Genomic DNA, 15,384 nt, shown 5'->3' on the forward strand with positions numbered 1-15,384 from the left:
GGGCTATCTATATATAAAAGTGAGCGTGAGTTTGTATGTTTGTATGTTTCACCATAACTCCAGAACGCATTGACCGATCTTCACCAAACTTGGCACACATGTTCCTTGAGAATCAGCACTGGAGGGTTGATAAAGGGGTTCAAGATAAGTTTGTCTGGCCGGTTAAGGCCCTAACCCAGCGAGGTTAAGGCGCCGAACAAAGTCGCATTCGACTTTGCGCGACTCCGTATAGCCACTACGATGGGAGCGGGAACTCTTATCCCTACCTCCACGCGGTACCGGCCGGGACGCAACTGGGCCTAGGGTCGACCAAATACCAGTCTTTGGTTGCACCCTCAGTTGTGTGCTTACAGGGAAAGGGGGGCACGTTGTGCCTGAGGGTAGCGTGGCGTAGTGGTGTAAAGAGGCGAGCGGGGCTCAATTCCTATAAGCCAGCTGCGGACGTAGTAGCGTCCTGTTAGAGCTCAGGACTTTAAGCAAAAAACCGGGTCAGGAGTGCCATGGGCACATTAGGATCGGTTCCAGGAAGATCCTAATTACGGTGTACTGGACGGGCGGGAATAAACGTTTGGATTTGGCGCTACAGGGCTGACGGCTGTGCTATTCTACTACCTTATGTAAGGAAGGGTGGTACCTTCCTGAAACGGCGAGTAGGCTAATGGTACAGCTGCCTTCCGTCCCGTTAAAACCGTAGCTGGTCTCTAGGTACGTTCAAAGCTCGTCACTCACGTCAAAGTGCGGTGGTGTAGGCTCAGATGATACATTCCTGACTAACGCTGATCGGATGCTGACATCCCTGCCCCCATGAAGGGTAGGGGGGAGTGTCCCTAGCCATGGTCTCCCTGCTTGCATAGATCACCATGGGATCGTTAGGGCGACTACACAATTACGAGTGGAGATAGCGGCCTAGAGTTGGGACCCTTTCGAAAGGACAAATTTTTAAATTTTAAAGAGGGAGCGAATACGGGTGCTACTAGTGGCAAAGATGACATCTTTGCCAAAAGTAGTAAGTTGGCCAGGTCACCAACAGCAAAGACAGGTAGCCCCCCGTTATCGGGGGCGCGACCCAAGAAGGGAAGCCCGCCGAAATCGGGGGCACAGCCCATACAGGGAAGCCCCCCGAAAACGAGGGCGATACCGAAGAGGAAGTTGACTCCACCAAAGTCTAACACCCCAGTTAGAACGCAGGTGGCCACCGCTGTTAGCTCAGCCAAGAGGGCAAGCGACAGCGGTAGGCAAATGTCAACGGAGGGCGTGGTGCACCCTCTTGAGGGCGAAGTTGGGCTTCCTCCAGCCAGTTGCAAGCTGGAGGAAGCCAAAAGGTTGGTGGACGAGTAGTACTCGTTCATCAACTCTAGGTCAAATGTCCACCTCGACATTAAAAAGCTGGCGGTGAGCCTCCGCTCTACCGTCATAGCTGCCGAGGTGGAGAGGCAAGAGCTTCTGCAGCGATGCGAAATCGCCGAAGCTCTGGTCATAGCCGCTAAGGCTGTGGCCATGCCTAGTCAGGCGCGTACGCCGCTTGCCAAGCGCAAGGCGGCTACGCCCGACCATGGACCAACGCTGGTAGCCAAGAGGCAGCGGACTTCGGCTCGCGCCTCTACCAGCGAACGCGCGAAGGCGGTCCCGGATGGTGCTTCCGGGACCGAGGAGGAGGAATGGCAGGTGGTTAGGCGTAAACCGCCTAAACCGCCGAGGCCGAAACCGAGCGAGGCTGCGGCTGCAAAGCCAAAGCCAAGGCGCGTCCATAAGGGCGACGCCTTAGTAGTGAAGCTGACAGGTGAGCTGTCGTACGCCGAACTACTGCGTAAGGTTCGAGTAGACCCCAAGTTGCAGGAGCTTGGGGCCAACGTAGTAAAGACCCGCTGAACCCAGGCAGGGGATATGCTCTTCGAGCTCAAAAAGGACCCAACGGTCCAGAGTTCGAATTACCAGAAACTGGTAGAGCAGTCCCTGGGCGAAGCGGGCCAGGTAAAGGCGCTGTCGCAGCGTGTTCTGGTCGAGTGCAAAAACCTCGACGAGATTACGACGACAGTGGACCTGAGTGATGCTCTGCGGGATCAGCTTAAGGTTGATGTGGCACCCGCAGACATCCGGTTGAGGAAGGCATACGGTGATATGCAAACTGCGACCTTAAACGTGCTAGAGGTAATCGCCAACAAGATGTTGGCGTCTGACAAAATTAAGGTAGGATGGTCAGTGTGTACACTGGTGTCGAAACGGCATATCGAACGCTGTTTCAGGTGTATGGGCTTTGGCCATCGGGCGGCCAAGTGTAAGGCCCCCGATCAGTCCAAGCTGTGCAGGCGGTGCGGCGAAGATGGCCACTTCGCCAGGGGATGTAGCAAACCCCCCAGGTGCATGCTCTGCACAGTCGATGCGGGAGATAAGCATGCCACAGGTGGCCCACTGTGTGCGGCTTATAGGCGGGCATTGCAACGATAAGGGTGCAGGTTATACAGATTAACCTAAACCACTGTGAAACGGCACAGGAGTTGCTTTGGCAAACGGCAGCCGAGACGGGGTGCGATATTGCCATTATCGCGGATCCCTACCGGGTCCCCCGTGGAGGCGCTAACTGGGTTATCGATAAGGGTCGGATGGCAGCGATCGCCGTGATGGGTAGATACCCGATCCAGGAGGTGGTGTCGTCCGACCAAGAGGGGTTCGTGATCGCGGTGGTCGATGGCGTCTGCATCTGTAGCTGCTACGCTCCACCTAGGTGGTCGCCGGAGCAGTTTGACCGGATGCTAGACGTGCTCACCGACGAACTCACGGGCCGCAAGCCCGTTGTCATTGGAGGAGACTTCAATGCTTGGGCTGTCGAATGGGGTAGCAGGTGCACTACTCCGAGGGGACAAAGCTTGCTGGAAGCTCTGTCCAAGCTAGATGTAAGTCTGGCTAACGTGGGATCCGTCAGTACCTTTTGTAGGGGGGTACAACAATCGATCATCGACATCACCTTCTGCAGCCCAACGTTGCTTGCCAACATGGGCTGGAGGGTGTCAGATGAGTACACGCATAGCGATCACCAAGCTATACGGTACACGATTGAACGACGGGCGCTACGGCCACGCGGGATGAAGTCGACAGGGAGGAGGTGGAAAGTGAAGTCCTTCGACAAAGACCTGTTCGTTGAAGCACTCAGTGCAGAGAGCACCCGCTCGAACCTGAGTTCTCGTGAGCTGACCAACGTCCTAGTACGGGCATGTGATACCACTTTGCCTAGGACGGGGCAGCCAATGAACGGTCGTCGCTCGGTATACTGGTGGAGTGATACCATTGCCCAGCTCCGTTCCAGGTGCCACAGAGCGAGAAGGCTAGCGTAGAGGGCCCGGACCGATGCAGATGCTGAAGCTCGGGGAGTTGATCTTAGAGCGGCAAGGTCGGCGCTTAAGAAAGAGGTTAGGCGTAGCAAGAAATCCTGTTTCCAGGAGCTATGTCGCGATGCGGATTCAAACCCCTGGGGAGGTGCATACCAGGTGGTAATGAAAAAGATGAAGGGTACATCTGCGCCGCAGGAAACCTGCCCCCAAAAGCTGAAAGTCAGCGTGGAAGGGCTCTTTCCGCAACACGATCCAGTTTGGTGGCCTCCGACCCCGTACGGTCAATCGAATGATGTCCTCAATCCGGTCACGAATGAGGAACTCATCGTAATTGCCAGGGGTCTAAAAACGAAGAAAGCGCCCGGTCCTGACGGGATTCCGAACGAGGCACTCACAGCGGCGATCCAAGCATATCCCGATATGTTTAGAGAGATGCTTCAGAGTTGCCTAGAGGTATGCGAATTTCCAGACAAATGGAAAGTCCAAAGATTGGTACTGCTGCCAAAGCCGGGGAAACCGCCTGGTGATCCCTCGTCGTACAGGCCAATTTGCCTACTGGACACGCTAGGCAAATTGCTAGAGCGGGTAATCCTAAACAGGCTAACGCCTGTGACGGAAAGTGATGTCGGACTGGCAAACACGCAGTTTGGCTTCCGTAAGGGGAAGTCCACTGTAGATGCCATAAAATCCGTAGTGGAGAGGGCCGAGAAGCCTATGAAACGGAAAAGGCGAGGCGACAGGTATTGTGCCATAGTCACAATCGATGTCAAAAACGCCTTTAACAGCGCTAACTGGGGTGCAATTGCGTTAGCGCTGCATAGGATGAGGGTACCGGATCATCTATGCAGGCTGCTTAAGAGTTACATCGAGAACCGGACGCTAGTGTACGACACGGCGGACGGGGCGAAGAGGTACAGAGTGACAGCGGGTGTTCCACAGGGTTCGATTCTCGGCCCCACGCTTTGGAATGCCATGTACGATGGGGTGCTGAGGCTCGAACTACCCACTGGGGTCGATATCACTGGCTTCGCCGATGATATCGTCCTTACAGTGGTAGGCGAGTTTCTGGAGGAGGTGGAAATGCTGGCATCAGACGCCATAAGCATAATAGAGGGTTGGATGGCGGGTGTCAATCTGCGATTGGCCCACCATAAGACGGAAGCTGTGATGGTCAGCAACCGTAAGTCGGCCCTAGAGGCAAAAATAATCGTTGGGGGACAGGTGATTGTCTCCAAACGAAGTGTGAAGTACCTGGGTGTCATGACAGACAACAGGCTGAACTTCACCAGCCATGTGGATTATGCTTGTGGTAAAGCGTCAACGGCGGTCACTGCGCTGTCTAAGATCATGCCGAACGGCTACGGTCCTAGCAGCAGTAAGAGACGCCTGATGGCCAGCGTTGCCATGTCGGTGTTACGATACGGTGCACCGGCGTGGGCCCCGGCTTTGGAGAGTAAGCGCAATCAGGCATGTCTAAACAAGGTGTTCAGGCTGTTAGCATTGCGCGTTGCGTGCGGCTACCGTACCATATCGTTGGATGCGATTGGGGTTATTGCAGCCATGATTCCAATATGCATACTCCTAGGTGAGGATATCGAGTGCCACAGGCAGAGGAACGTCAGGGGCGCTAGGGACAGAGTTAGGCTGGACTCTATTAGGCGTTGGTAGGCGGAATGGGATCGCACCGACCATGGTAGGTGGACCCATAGGCTGATCCAGAACATATCGTCCTGGATCGGCAGAGGTCATGGTGAGGTAAACTTTTTCCTTACCCAGTTTCTGTCGGGTCATGGATGCTTCAAGATGTATCTACATACACGCGGGCGGGTAGATTCGCCCTTTTGCCCCGTTTGTACGGTAGCCGAGGAAACGGCGGAGCATGTGATTTTCCACTGCCCGCGGTTTACGTCCACTCCAAAATAATCGTCCAGACACCAACGCCGACAACATTGTGCAGAGAATGTGCGCTGAGCAGCGCGCATGGGGTGCCGTCGATAGGGCGGCAACGGCGGTGATAACGGAGTTGCAACGGCTAGAACGGTTGCAACGACAGGGCCTGACATAGTTTGCTAGGGTCAGTAATGGGCTGATTGGGCAGCCCAGGTCCTAGGTGAAGGGTAGTGGCGGTATGCAAGGGCAAGGGTGTTGTGTGAACCCACACACGCAACGGACAAGTCGAAGTGCTTCGGCACGTCCTCCCTCCTTAAGTAAAACCTAACGGTAGTTCCGGGAGGGGTTCAGGAACTGGCAGCAGGATAGTTTTTAGTAGGTAGGCGCATGTTGGCACCATGTGAATCCTATTCGGCACCGCGAAGGTGCTGTCTATGTAGATTTTCTCCCTGCATAAACAATACAAAAAAAAAAGATAAGTTTGTCTTGAAGTGAGATGAAAGGAATGACAGGTTTTATGTATCCATGGAAGAAACACTGTTGCACCTTCTACTTTTTTTTGAAAAGTACAATAACAGAACTATGGGTGGGGTGGCCACAGGTAGACTTGTGAATACACGCACCGCATCGGTAGCGGTGCTCAAGCACTCTAATCATAACTAACACGAACCACGTCGGCACACTGACATAACTAACACGAACCACGTTTGGCACGTCGGTGCCAAATTTTTCTATTTGGCTAGGAGCGACGTGTGTTCGGACCACTCCGGGCGGCACCTAGGTAAGAACGTCAGCCGAACACATGCGCTGGAAAGCACCCGCTGTTGTTCGTGTGTTTTTACCGTTTTTGACTTCAATTAATTTGAATTTTTTTTTAAAAAGGTAAGTGGACACTCACTTTGACGCAATGCATCAGGATAGGCTTGCAACGTGGAACGCTCGGGTTCGAATTCAGCGGCGGTATGTGATATGTGGCGGTATGTGGATCTTATAGCTTGCGAACCAGCTTTACTTTGTAATTAACCGAACTTTAAAGTTGCCTTTAGTTCGCTGTACAGAACGCTAAGCGCAGCTTCTAAAGAAACTTTGTCAAAAGTTTATAAAATAGCACTTTAAGGTCTATTTTTATACTCTCTTTATGTTCTACCTTCTCTTCCTCCTAACTTCTGTAAAGTCGGTTCATGAGATTAACCTTTCATTACTCGCGCCAACTTCGATTTATAGGCAATAAAACGATTTATAAAACGTAACAGAATTCACTTGAATACTAATGCCACTTGGTGAAAAACTGATGACACTTTTTCCACCGTTTCTCGCGCCCACGAAACTAGGGCATATAAAGAAAACATGTTTTGCAGTTTCTTCAACATCCACGCATTCGGGACACGCGGAGGACTCTGCATGCCCGAACTTGTGCAGATACTGTCTAAAACAACCATGCCCTGACTGAGAATCTGTGTCAGGTGGAAGTTGACTTCGCCGTGGCGCCTGTCGACCCACCCAGATACTTCCGGAATAAGTCGGTGTGTCCACCGGCCCTTTGTGGAATCAGACCATGCCCGCTGCCAGGTGGACATCGAGGCCGATCTTGTGGTACTCCGTATGCCAGTAGTTCCACGTACGTTGAAGCACTCAACGTCCTCACTGATGATGATGCCAATAGGCATCATACCCGCTAAGACGCAGATTGCGTCATATGAAACTGTGCAATACGCACTCGCCACTCTCAAGCACATGAGACGATAGGTACTTTCCAGCTTACCTAGGTAGCTTTTGATTCCTAACGCCGATGACCATACCGGTCCGCCATACCTAAGTATGGACTGGACCACGTTGGCTAAAAGCCTTCGCTTACTGCCATATACCACAGAGCTATTAGACATCATACGAGACAATGCCGAAATAGCTGTGGTTCTCCTCCTCCCTTGGAAATTACCCATTGTAGAGCCGTTGCAAGCATTTCTCGACCAAGTTTATAAAGCTCTGCCGACAGGCGGTCCTCACCAGCCGCTTTGATTATTTTGGAGGATTCGCGCACACGGGGTTTCGTCACCTAGAACCGCGGTACGGCCTCGTTGACGCCCGAGCGTATTCCATACCATCTATCTTCGAGGGTCTACCTGACGGAGTGCAGGGTATAGGACCCGATCACCGGTCTATATATCGCTTCTCTGTCGACCTGGGCGTTCATATTCTCGATGCGAACAGCTGTCATACATTTCGTACGTGGCAAACGCACGTACGTGGCAAACAGCTGTCGGTCGCGTGGACAGTGGCATGTTTATGATCGTGTAGTTGAAGAAATGACTTTTTATCCTTAACATACATATTCTCTCGTTGATAGCCATCACGCAATTATGCATTCTGCCTATCACTCTAACTTGCTTAGTCGCTCCACCACTCTGATAGAATTGTGCCTTGCCTCCGCGGATCCCCTTAGTTTTAATATCGAAACAACACATTTTTTTAATTTTTTTAATTTACTTACTTAGGTGGCTTGCCGTCCTAAGACAAAGCCTGTTGAACAAAGTTTCTCCATGTAACTCGGTTGAGGGCTACCGCTCTCCAATTCCTCCGACACCGAGTACTCTCCGCCATATCTCGCTCCACCTGGTGTAACCATCTTGCTCGCTACGCTCGTGGTCGTCTTGTTCCTACCGAATTTGAGGCGAACACCATCTTTGCAGGGTAGTTGTCCGGCATTCTTGCAACATGTCCTGCCCATCGTATCCGTCCAGCTTTAGCCACCTTCTGGATACTGGGTTCGCCATAAAGCTGTGCGAATTCATGGTTCATCCTCCGCCTCCATACTCCGTTCTCCTGTACACCGCCGAAGATCGTTCTTAGCACTCGTCGTTCGAAAACTCCGAGCGCTCGCAGGTCCTCCTCGAGGACCATTGTCCATATTTCATGCCCGTAGAGAACAACCGGTCTAATAAGCGTCTTGTACAGGGTGCACTTTGTACGGGGACTTAGTCTGCTCGACCGCAATTGCTTGTGGAGCCCATAGTAAGCACGACTTCCACTGATAATACGCCTCCGAATCTCACGGCTGGTATCATTATCCGCCGTTACCAGTGAGCCAAGGTAGACAAATTCATCGACTACCTCAAAGTCATCGCCGTCGATCAATATACTACTGCCTACAGTCGTTCGGCCTCGGTTCCGCTGGCTAGCATGTTCTTTGTTTTAGACGTATTTACCTTTAACCCAATCTTTTCTGCTTCGCGCTTTAGTCTGCTGTACTGTTCAGCCACCGCCACAGATGTTCTGCCGATACTATCCATGTCATCGGAAAAGCAGACGAATTGACTAGATTTGTTGAATATCGTGCCCCGCGTGTTGATATCCGCTCGGTTCATAACACCTTGTAGCGCTATGTTGAACAGCAGGCATGAAAGACCATCACCTTGACGAAGCCCTCTCTGTGATTCGAATGAACTTGACAATCCACCCGACATCCGAACACAGCACTGTGTACCATCCATCGTAGATTTAATCAGTTTGAGGAGCTTCCTGGGGAAGCTGTTCTCGTCCATAATTTTCCATAGCTCTTTCCGGTCGATGGTATCATATGCGGCTTTGAAGTCATCGAATAAATGATGCGTGGGAACTCTGTATTCACGGCCCTTTTGGAGGATTTGCCGCAGTGTAAATATTTGCTCCGTTGTAGACCGACCTTCGACGAAGCCGGCTTGATAAGTTTCCACAAATCTATTCGCAATTGGTGATAGACGGCGGACAATGATTTGGGACATTACTTTATAGGCGGCATTGAGAAAGGTGATCGCTCGATAGTTCTCACAGTCCAACTTGTCGCCCTTTTTATAGATCGGGCAGATAACCCCATCTTTCCACTCCTCCGGTAGCTGTCCCGTATCCCAAATTCTAGCAATTAGTCGGTGCAGACAAACGGCCAGCTTTTCTGGTCCCATTTTAATAAGCTCCGCTCCGATACCATCTTTTCCAGCTGACTTGTTGTTCTATAGCTGCATGATGGCCTCCTTAACTTCGCCTATCGCTGGGGCTAGCACCTCTTTCCCGTTTGTTGCACCGTCGAAATCGCTTTCCCCGCCACCATGGTTCTCCGCCTGGGCGCCATTCAGGTGTTCGTCGAAGTGCTGCTTCCACCTATCGATCACCTCATGATCGTCCGCAGAATACTGCCAGTCTTATCCCGACACATTTCGGCTCGCGGCACAAAGCCTTTGCGGGATACGTTCAGTTTCTGGTAGAACTTTCGCGTTACCTGAGAACGATGCAGCCGCTCCAACTCGGCATATTCCTGTTCTTCCAGGTAGCGCTTTTTCTCCCGAAAGATTTGGTTTGCTGCATCTTCTTCTGTTTGTGTCTTTCCACGTTCTTGGCCGCCCGCACCCGCATCTTGGCCGCCCGCGCAGCGTTCTCCTCATCCATCACCCTCCTACATTCATCGTCAAACCAATCGTTCCGCTGATTCCGGGATGGAGCTCTCCGTTACACTGCTGATGGCTGTTTTGAAAGTGTTCCAACAGTCCTCGAGAGGGGCTTCGTCCTCTTCCGGCATCGCAGCTTCGAGTGAATGCGCGTAGTTTGCGGCGACGTCTGGCTGCTTCAGCCGCGCGAGATCTAACCAAGGCTCGCGTCGGTACCGAATATTGTTCACAACGGAGAGCCTTGGGCGCATCTTAACCATCACTAGCTAGTGGTCCGAGTCAACGTTAGCGCTTCGATAGGATCTGACGTTGATAATGTCTGAGAAGTGCCGACTGTCGATCAAAACGTGGTCGATCTGTGATTCTGTCTGATTTGGTGACCTCCAGGTGTACTTACGGTGGATTCTGTGCTGGAAAAAGGTACTACGTACGGCCATATTCTTGGAGGCGGCAAAGTCGATAAGTCTTAGGCCCATTTCATTGGTCCGCTGGTGTGCACTGAACCTTCCAATCACCGGTTTGTATTCCTCATCCTGGCCGACCTGAGCATTGAAATCCCCGATGACGATCTTGATATCATGTTTTGGCAGCGGTCGTATTCACTCTCCAACTGCGCGTAGAATTCATCCTTGTCGTCATCGGTACTTCTGAGGTGAGGGCTGTGCACGTTGATGATGCTTATGTTGAAGAATCGGCCCTTGATTCTCAACCTGCACATTCGAGGATTGATTGGCCACCACCCAATCACCCGTTTCCGCATCTCGCCCATCACTATGAAAGCTGTACCCAGCTCGTGTGTGTTGCCGCAGCTCTGGTAGATGGTATGTCCATCTCTGAACGTACGTACCGTTGAGCTCTTCCAGCACGCCTCCTGCAGTGCTACGACGTCGAACTTGCGGCTCTTCAATACGTCGGAGAGCACTCGAGTGTTCCCTTGGAAGTTGAGAGATCGGCAGTTCCACGTCCCGAGTTTCCAATTCATAGTCCTTTTTCGTCGCGTGGGTCTATTCCGATTGTTCCAGTAAGAATTTATTTGTTCTTCGTTCCGCGCTTTAGTATTTTTCGTGGTGACGGCTTGCAAAGCCTGCTGCACCAACCCCCTGTTTCGCCGGAGGGCCAACGAAGCTCGATTTCTTTTAATTTAATAATATATTTATTCAGATTCGTGGGGCACTGTCCACAATCATATAATCGATTGTTATAACACTATGCAGGCTAGGCTTACTGCTAAGCGGGAAAGCGGACTAATTTAAATTTTGTTTTTAAACTAACCTGTTTCATGGGACTGGAAAATTCATCGCACACCATCCCAGTTCATTATTTTGACTACCGTTAGGAATAGCCAAAACTCAAACATACAAAATAAAAAAAAATAACAAACGAAAGACGAAAGTCGTGGCAGAAAGTTTATTTTTCTTACCTCTTTTCATCGTTTTAGCTTGGATCGATATATTTAACTGTGGAATTCAGTTTGTGCCGAATTTGATGTTAGTTTACGTGTTGTTTGCATTTCAAAGTTGTTCATTTCAGTTGGAATTAATGCACTTCCGGCAGTGCAAGTCGCTGTATTCAATCACAGTGACGTAAATAATCACTCTCTAATTAACCACAATCTTGTTAAGTTCTTAGTCATTATGTTCTCAACAGCGAACACTCTAAAACTATATTTACTATAACTTCGCATCGCCATGGAGGCATAAATTAGAATTACTGCTTCAGCCATGATGATATCATTCACGTTGAGGTCGGTGAAGAAACGTTGGCAGCTCCGTGCTGTCACTTATTCTCCAACACCCAAAATTAGACATATCGCCAATGTGGGAACCATTTGTTATGCTATATTCATTTTGACTTAAATGAATTTCTCTGGGGTGCTTTGAAACTTTTTAATTTGCTCTCGCAACAAGAGCGTACAGGGAAACATAACTAAGCCAACTTTGGCGTTTTCTATGGTGGAAATATAATCACACGCTATGCTTACCTGTTCTACCCACACGTTAGTAGTCATGATTTGGTTTTTAAGGTTCTGTAAATGAAGAAAAAAAAGAACGATATTAAATTGCGAAAAATGCAACATAAAACTAAATGGTAACTTTAGTCAGCTATTATTGTTAAATACACCTGTAATACTTTTTTCCATTCTATAAAAATATAGTCGGTGGACCAGCAAGTGGCAAACCGCGGAGAACAGATGCCTGTTGAAAACAACTTGGAACAAATACATCCTGATTTACCCAAAAATGTTTTCTAAAGTTATTAGTGAAAAGAAAAAGAACCCAAAGAAACTTTTCACGTGTTGAAGAATAAAAAACAAAGGACATCAACATAGACTGGTTTTTAAACTCAGAGGTGGTTTTCCAGCTCATTACTCTGGAGACATGACGGTCGATTAAGCCGTACCACATAGTGCACCTCGTTCGGATACATCTGGCCCAGAATTTTATTTTACGTGAGCAGATTACGGTTCTTGGAACACAATTGCCGAACATTCTTTTCACATTGGAAGCTTCATTGAACAATAAAACTGACCTGAAATTGCCACTCCAATTGTCGACGTCTTTTATAAATGACCCCTGAAAATTGTACTTTCTAATACGCATTTCCACTTAGGTGAGTATGTTGGAGAAAAGAAAACCTCTGTCGAATGCTTAAAAGCTTTCCCTTCCCATTGAATGATATTAGCATACAAATTGCCATCCAACCGTCCTCGAATGGTTCGAGAGGAATGCTGTTATGGCACTTATTCAGCGTGAATAGTCAATGAATCAATATCTCAGTTCTACTGAAGGAAATAAAAATCCTAGAAATGGCTCCATCGGTTGAAATTTAGCACGACATGAGTGTAGGTTTTGTCGTTACGGTGTTAGTGTGGCACGTATGCACGCTTGGTCTAAACCATTGTCTAATATTGCTTTCTTCGCAACTGGAACTGAATAATTCATAAATAACTATACGTTTTCAAAACTCTTTCCATTAGCGATACAGCAGTAATTCTATTCTTATTCAATATTGAAGACACAGTATTCAATATAACCGGTCAAACTTTCCCGGACGAATTTTGCAAATAAAATCCGAAGAGAATAACATATTGCCAGAGGATATCAATTTGCCGTCCGCTATCCACTGTAGCATGAGAACAAATCTGAGCGAAAATCAAATTTAGAAAGGAAAATAAATTGGAAATAGAAATCGGGTTTCATGGCTAAAAAATTTGATAGTTTAAAAGAAAGGATCACATTTTCGATCACCCGCAAGAATTCTGAAACATAATCCAAATGATCTCATTAATATTAATAACGTCAGCAGAAATGATTCAATTATACCGTGGAACAGGCCATGCAAAAGCCGAAATTAAATACAAATTTATTTGACATCTACAATCGGAGCCACAAGTGGATTTTTAAATGAAAGTTTCCCGAATGAACAGCTCATCCGGCTGAACTAATTTTCAGGAACATTTTCTCTGGTGCCTGTTCCGGAAAGCCGAATGGCCAAAAGTGGCACTTGTGTCGCCGCCAGGCTGAATAGATTTAAATGATAATGCTTCGTCTGTCGTTCTGTATCCACTCGACAAACAGCATGTCGAGCATTTGTTCCAGCAGTGCTAGAGGACCCTTCCCCCACCCCCCTTCTTTCCCTTTCTGCGGCGCGGGATTTTCGTTTTCCACTCTTATTTATTCTCTGGTCATCTACAGCCTCTAAGTTTACCCGAAATGATCAACCCTTCCGCATGGTTGCCGCAAGAGCCGAAGATTGAATTCGGTAAATTTTCGATGCCATTTTTCTTCCTCGGGCCAAATTTATGTTAGGCAGAAAAAAACCGCCGATTTCGATGGAAGAAAAAGCACAACGGACAGCGGCAAGACGATAGCATAATTTATGATGCCAATATTTTCTCCATCTAGCAGGGGAAATATCCCCTATACTGTCCGTCCGAGCTATGGCTATGGTTTTCAGGTACTTAAATCTCACGATTCTAGCCATGCAAGTAAAAACGTCACCAGCCGCAGTGTACAGTTTTTCTGCTCAGTTTTATTTTTTTATTATTTGCGGAATCTTCACTACCACGAACAGGACAACAGACGGCAGCTTAGAGATGGTACTAGTATCAGATGAAAGTAGCAATAAATTATGCTTAATGTTTCATGTTTAATCTTTTTTTGTATCATTTGCCGTTTTCGCTGTAGACTGGCAGCACAATTTCAGTAGCCGGTCGAGTTTAGCGATCAGTTATTTAGCATTAAGGGAAGCTCGGAAAAAGTTTATTGACCTCCAACTATAAGCGTTGCAGGATGAAGATATTCGAAATGGCGAAACGAACCAAAAACTTATGTAGCAATATTTTGCAATCGAGATGCCTAATGGACTCAACAAAAACTGTTCTAATAGTGATGACTTTTCTAAGACGATTTGAGTTGAGTCTTTTTTAGCTCAAAACTTGATGTTTCTGTACTTCACGAGGAAGGGCTGAAAAATAGAATGTGGTGCCTCGCCAGCTATACTCAAGACGGCAACCATGTCGCGAGGACAAGCATCGCTACATTAGCATGGCATCATGATTTAAAGAAGATAATACATAGGAAATACGTATTAAAATATTCCGCAATAACCTTAGCGAAGAATTAGGGAGGATGATTGGAAGCTCGGTACTTGGAACTGTTTATCGCTAAACCTCCCTAATGGTGACAGGATATTAGTGAATCAGTTAAAGCTCCGTTACATTTGTACTGTTGCACTACGAAAACTTTGCCGGATGTACGTAGGATGGGCGACCACAGAAAGATCTACTGAAAAAGCGCTTCTTCTTCTAGCAGCATAGTACCGGAGTGGCTTTTGACGTATCAAAAATGCCTCTCTACTGACTTGGTCTTGGGCTACTCATCGCCAAATCATTAAGTGCCTCGACACACGCAAGTCGGCTTTAACCTAGCACGTTAGACCCCTTTGTTCCTGATACTGGTGGGGCTTTTGAACAGAACTGGTTTTACTGCACAATCATCCGGTTGCCTTGCGACGTAGCCAGCCCACCGCAACTTTCACCAGGTATACGATGGTAATCTCTCCAAGTGGATTACCTACGAATGGCCGAAACACAAATAACCGAATCACGAATGGCCGAAACACAAATGGCCAAAATAACAAATGGCATAAAATATCTAATGGCCGAATCACGAACGGCCGAATCACAAAAGGCCGAATCACGAACGGCCGAATCACAAATGGCCGAATCACAAAAGGCTGAAACACGAATGGCCGAATGTCATATTCGGCCGAAAATAGTCACGGCCTTCAGCCTGCACAAATGTTGGGTATATGCTGTCCTTAATCGCTGCCACTCGTTCGGACTTAACTAAGGGATAATCCCTACTAATTAGTAAACTTAGGAAAATGCATGCACCTAAATAGTAATGGTTTCTGCGGAGGGCTGCACCCCCGCAGTGGCCGGCGCTTCCGACGGCGGGTCACCGGCGCACACTCGTAGCCTGCGGCCGTCTCGCCCTGAATCATCTAGGAAACATTTGCTACCGACTCGATCAATAGGTCTCGCACGCTATAATAAACGTATATAATTCGCGCTTAGGGGAACAAAGAATCTATCTATACTCTATCTACCAAAATTAAAAATAAGACGCAGAGTATGTCCTGTTTTTCTGAAACTAAGGTACAGAATTTTACGAAAAGCTTTTCTCCTTCACCTATCAGCGGATCATCACAGAGCTGCGAGTGGAACTAAAGACAATAAAGGGAAAAAA

General features: G+C 48.4%; 1 protein-coding gene across 1 annotated transcript in view; it reads right to left on the reverse strand.

Annotated features, from left to right (window-relative positions):
- The window catches only part of LOC128743167 (acetylcholine receptor subunit alpha-like 1), a 59,429-nt gene that overhangs the window by 35,753 nt on the left and 8,292 nt on the right, over positions 1-15,384 (reverse strand). Inside the window, exon 2 of the mRNA XM_053839691.1 lies at positions 11,613-11,657. Within this exon, the coding sequence (XP_053695666.1) occupies positions 11,613-11,657 (45 nt within the window). The remainder of the gene's footprint in view (positions 1-11,612; positions 11,658-15,384) is intronic.

The sequence above is a fragment of the Sabethes cyaneus genome, chromosome 3, assembly GCF_943734655.1.
Source record: "Sabethes cyaneus chromosome 3, idSabCyanKW18_F2, whole genome shotgun sequence".
In the NCBI taxonomy this organism is placed as follows: Eukaryota; Metazoa; Arthropoda; class Insecta; order Diptera; family Culicidae; genus Sabethes; species Sabethes cyaneus.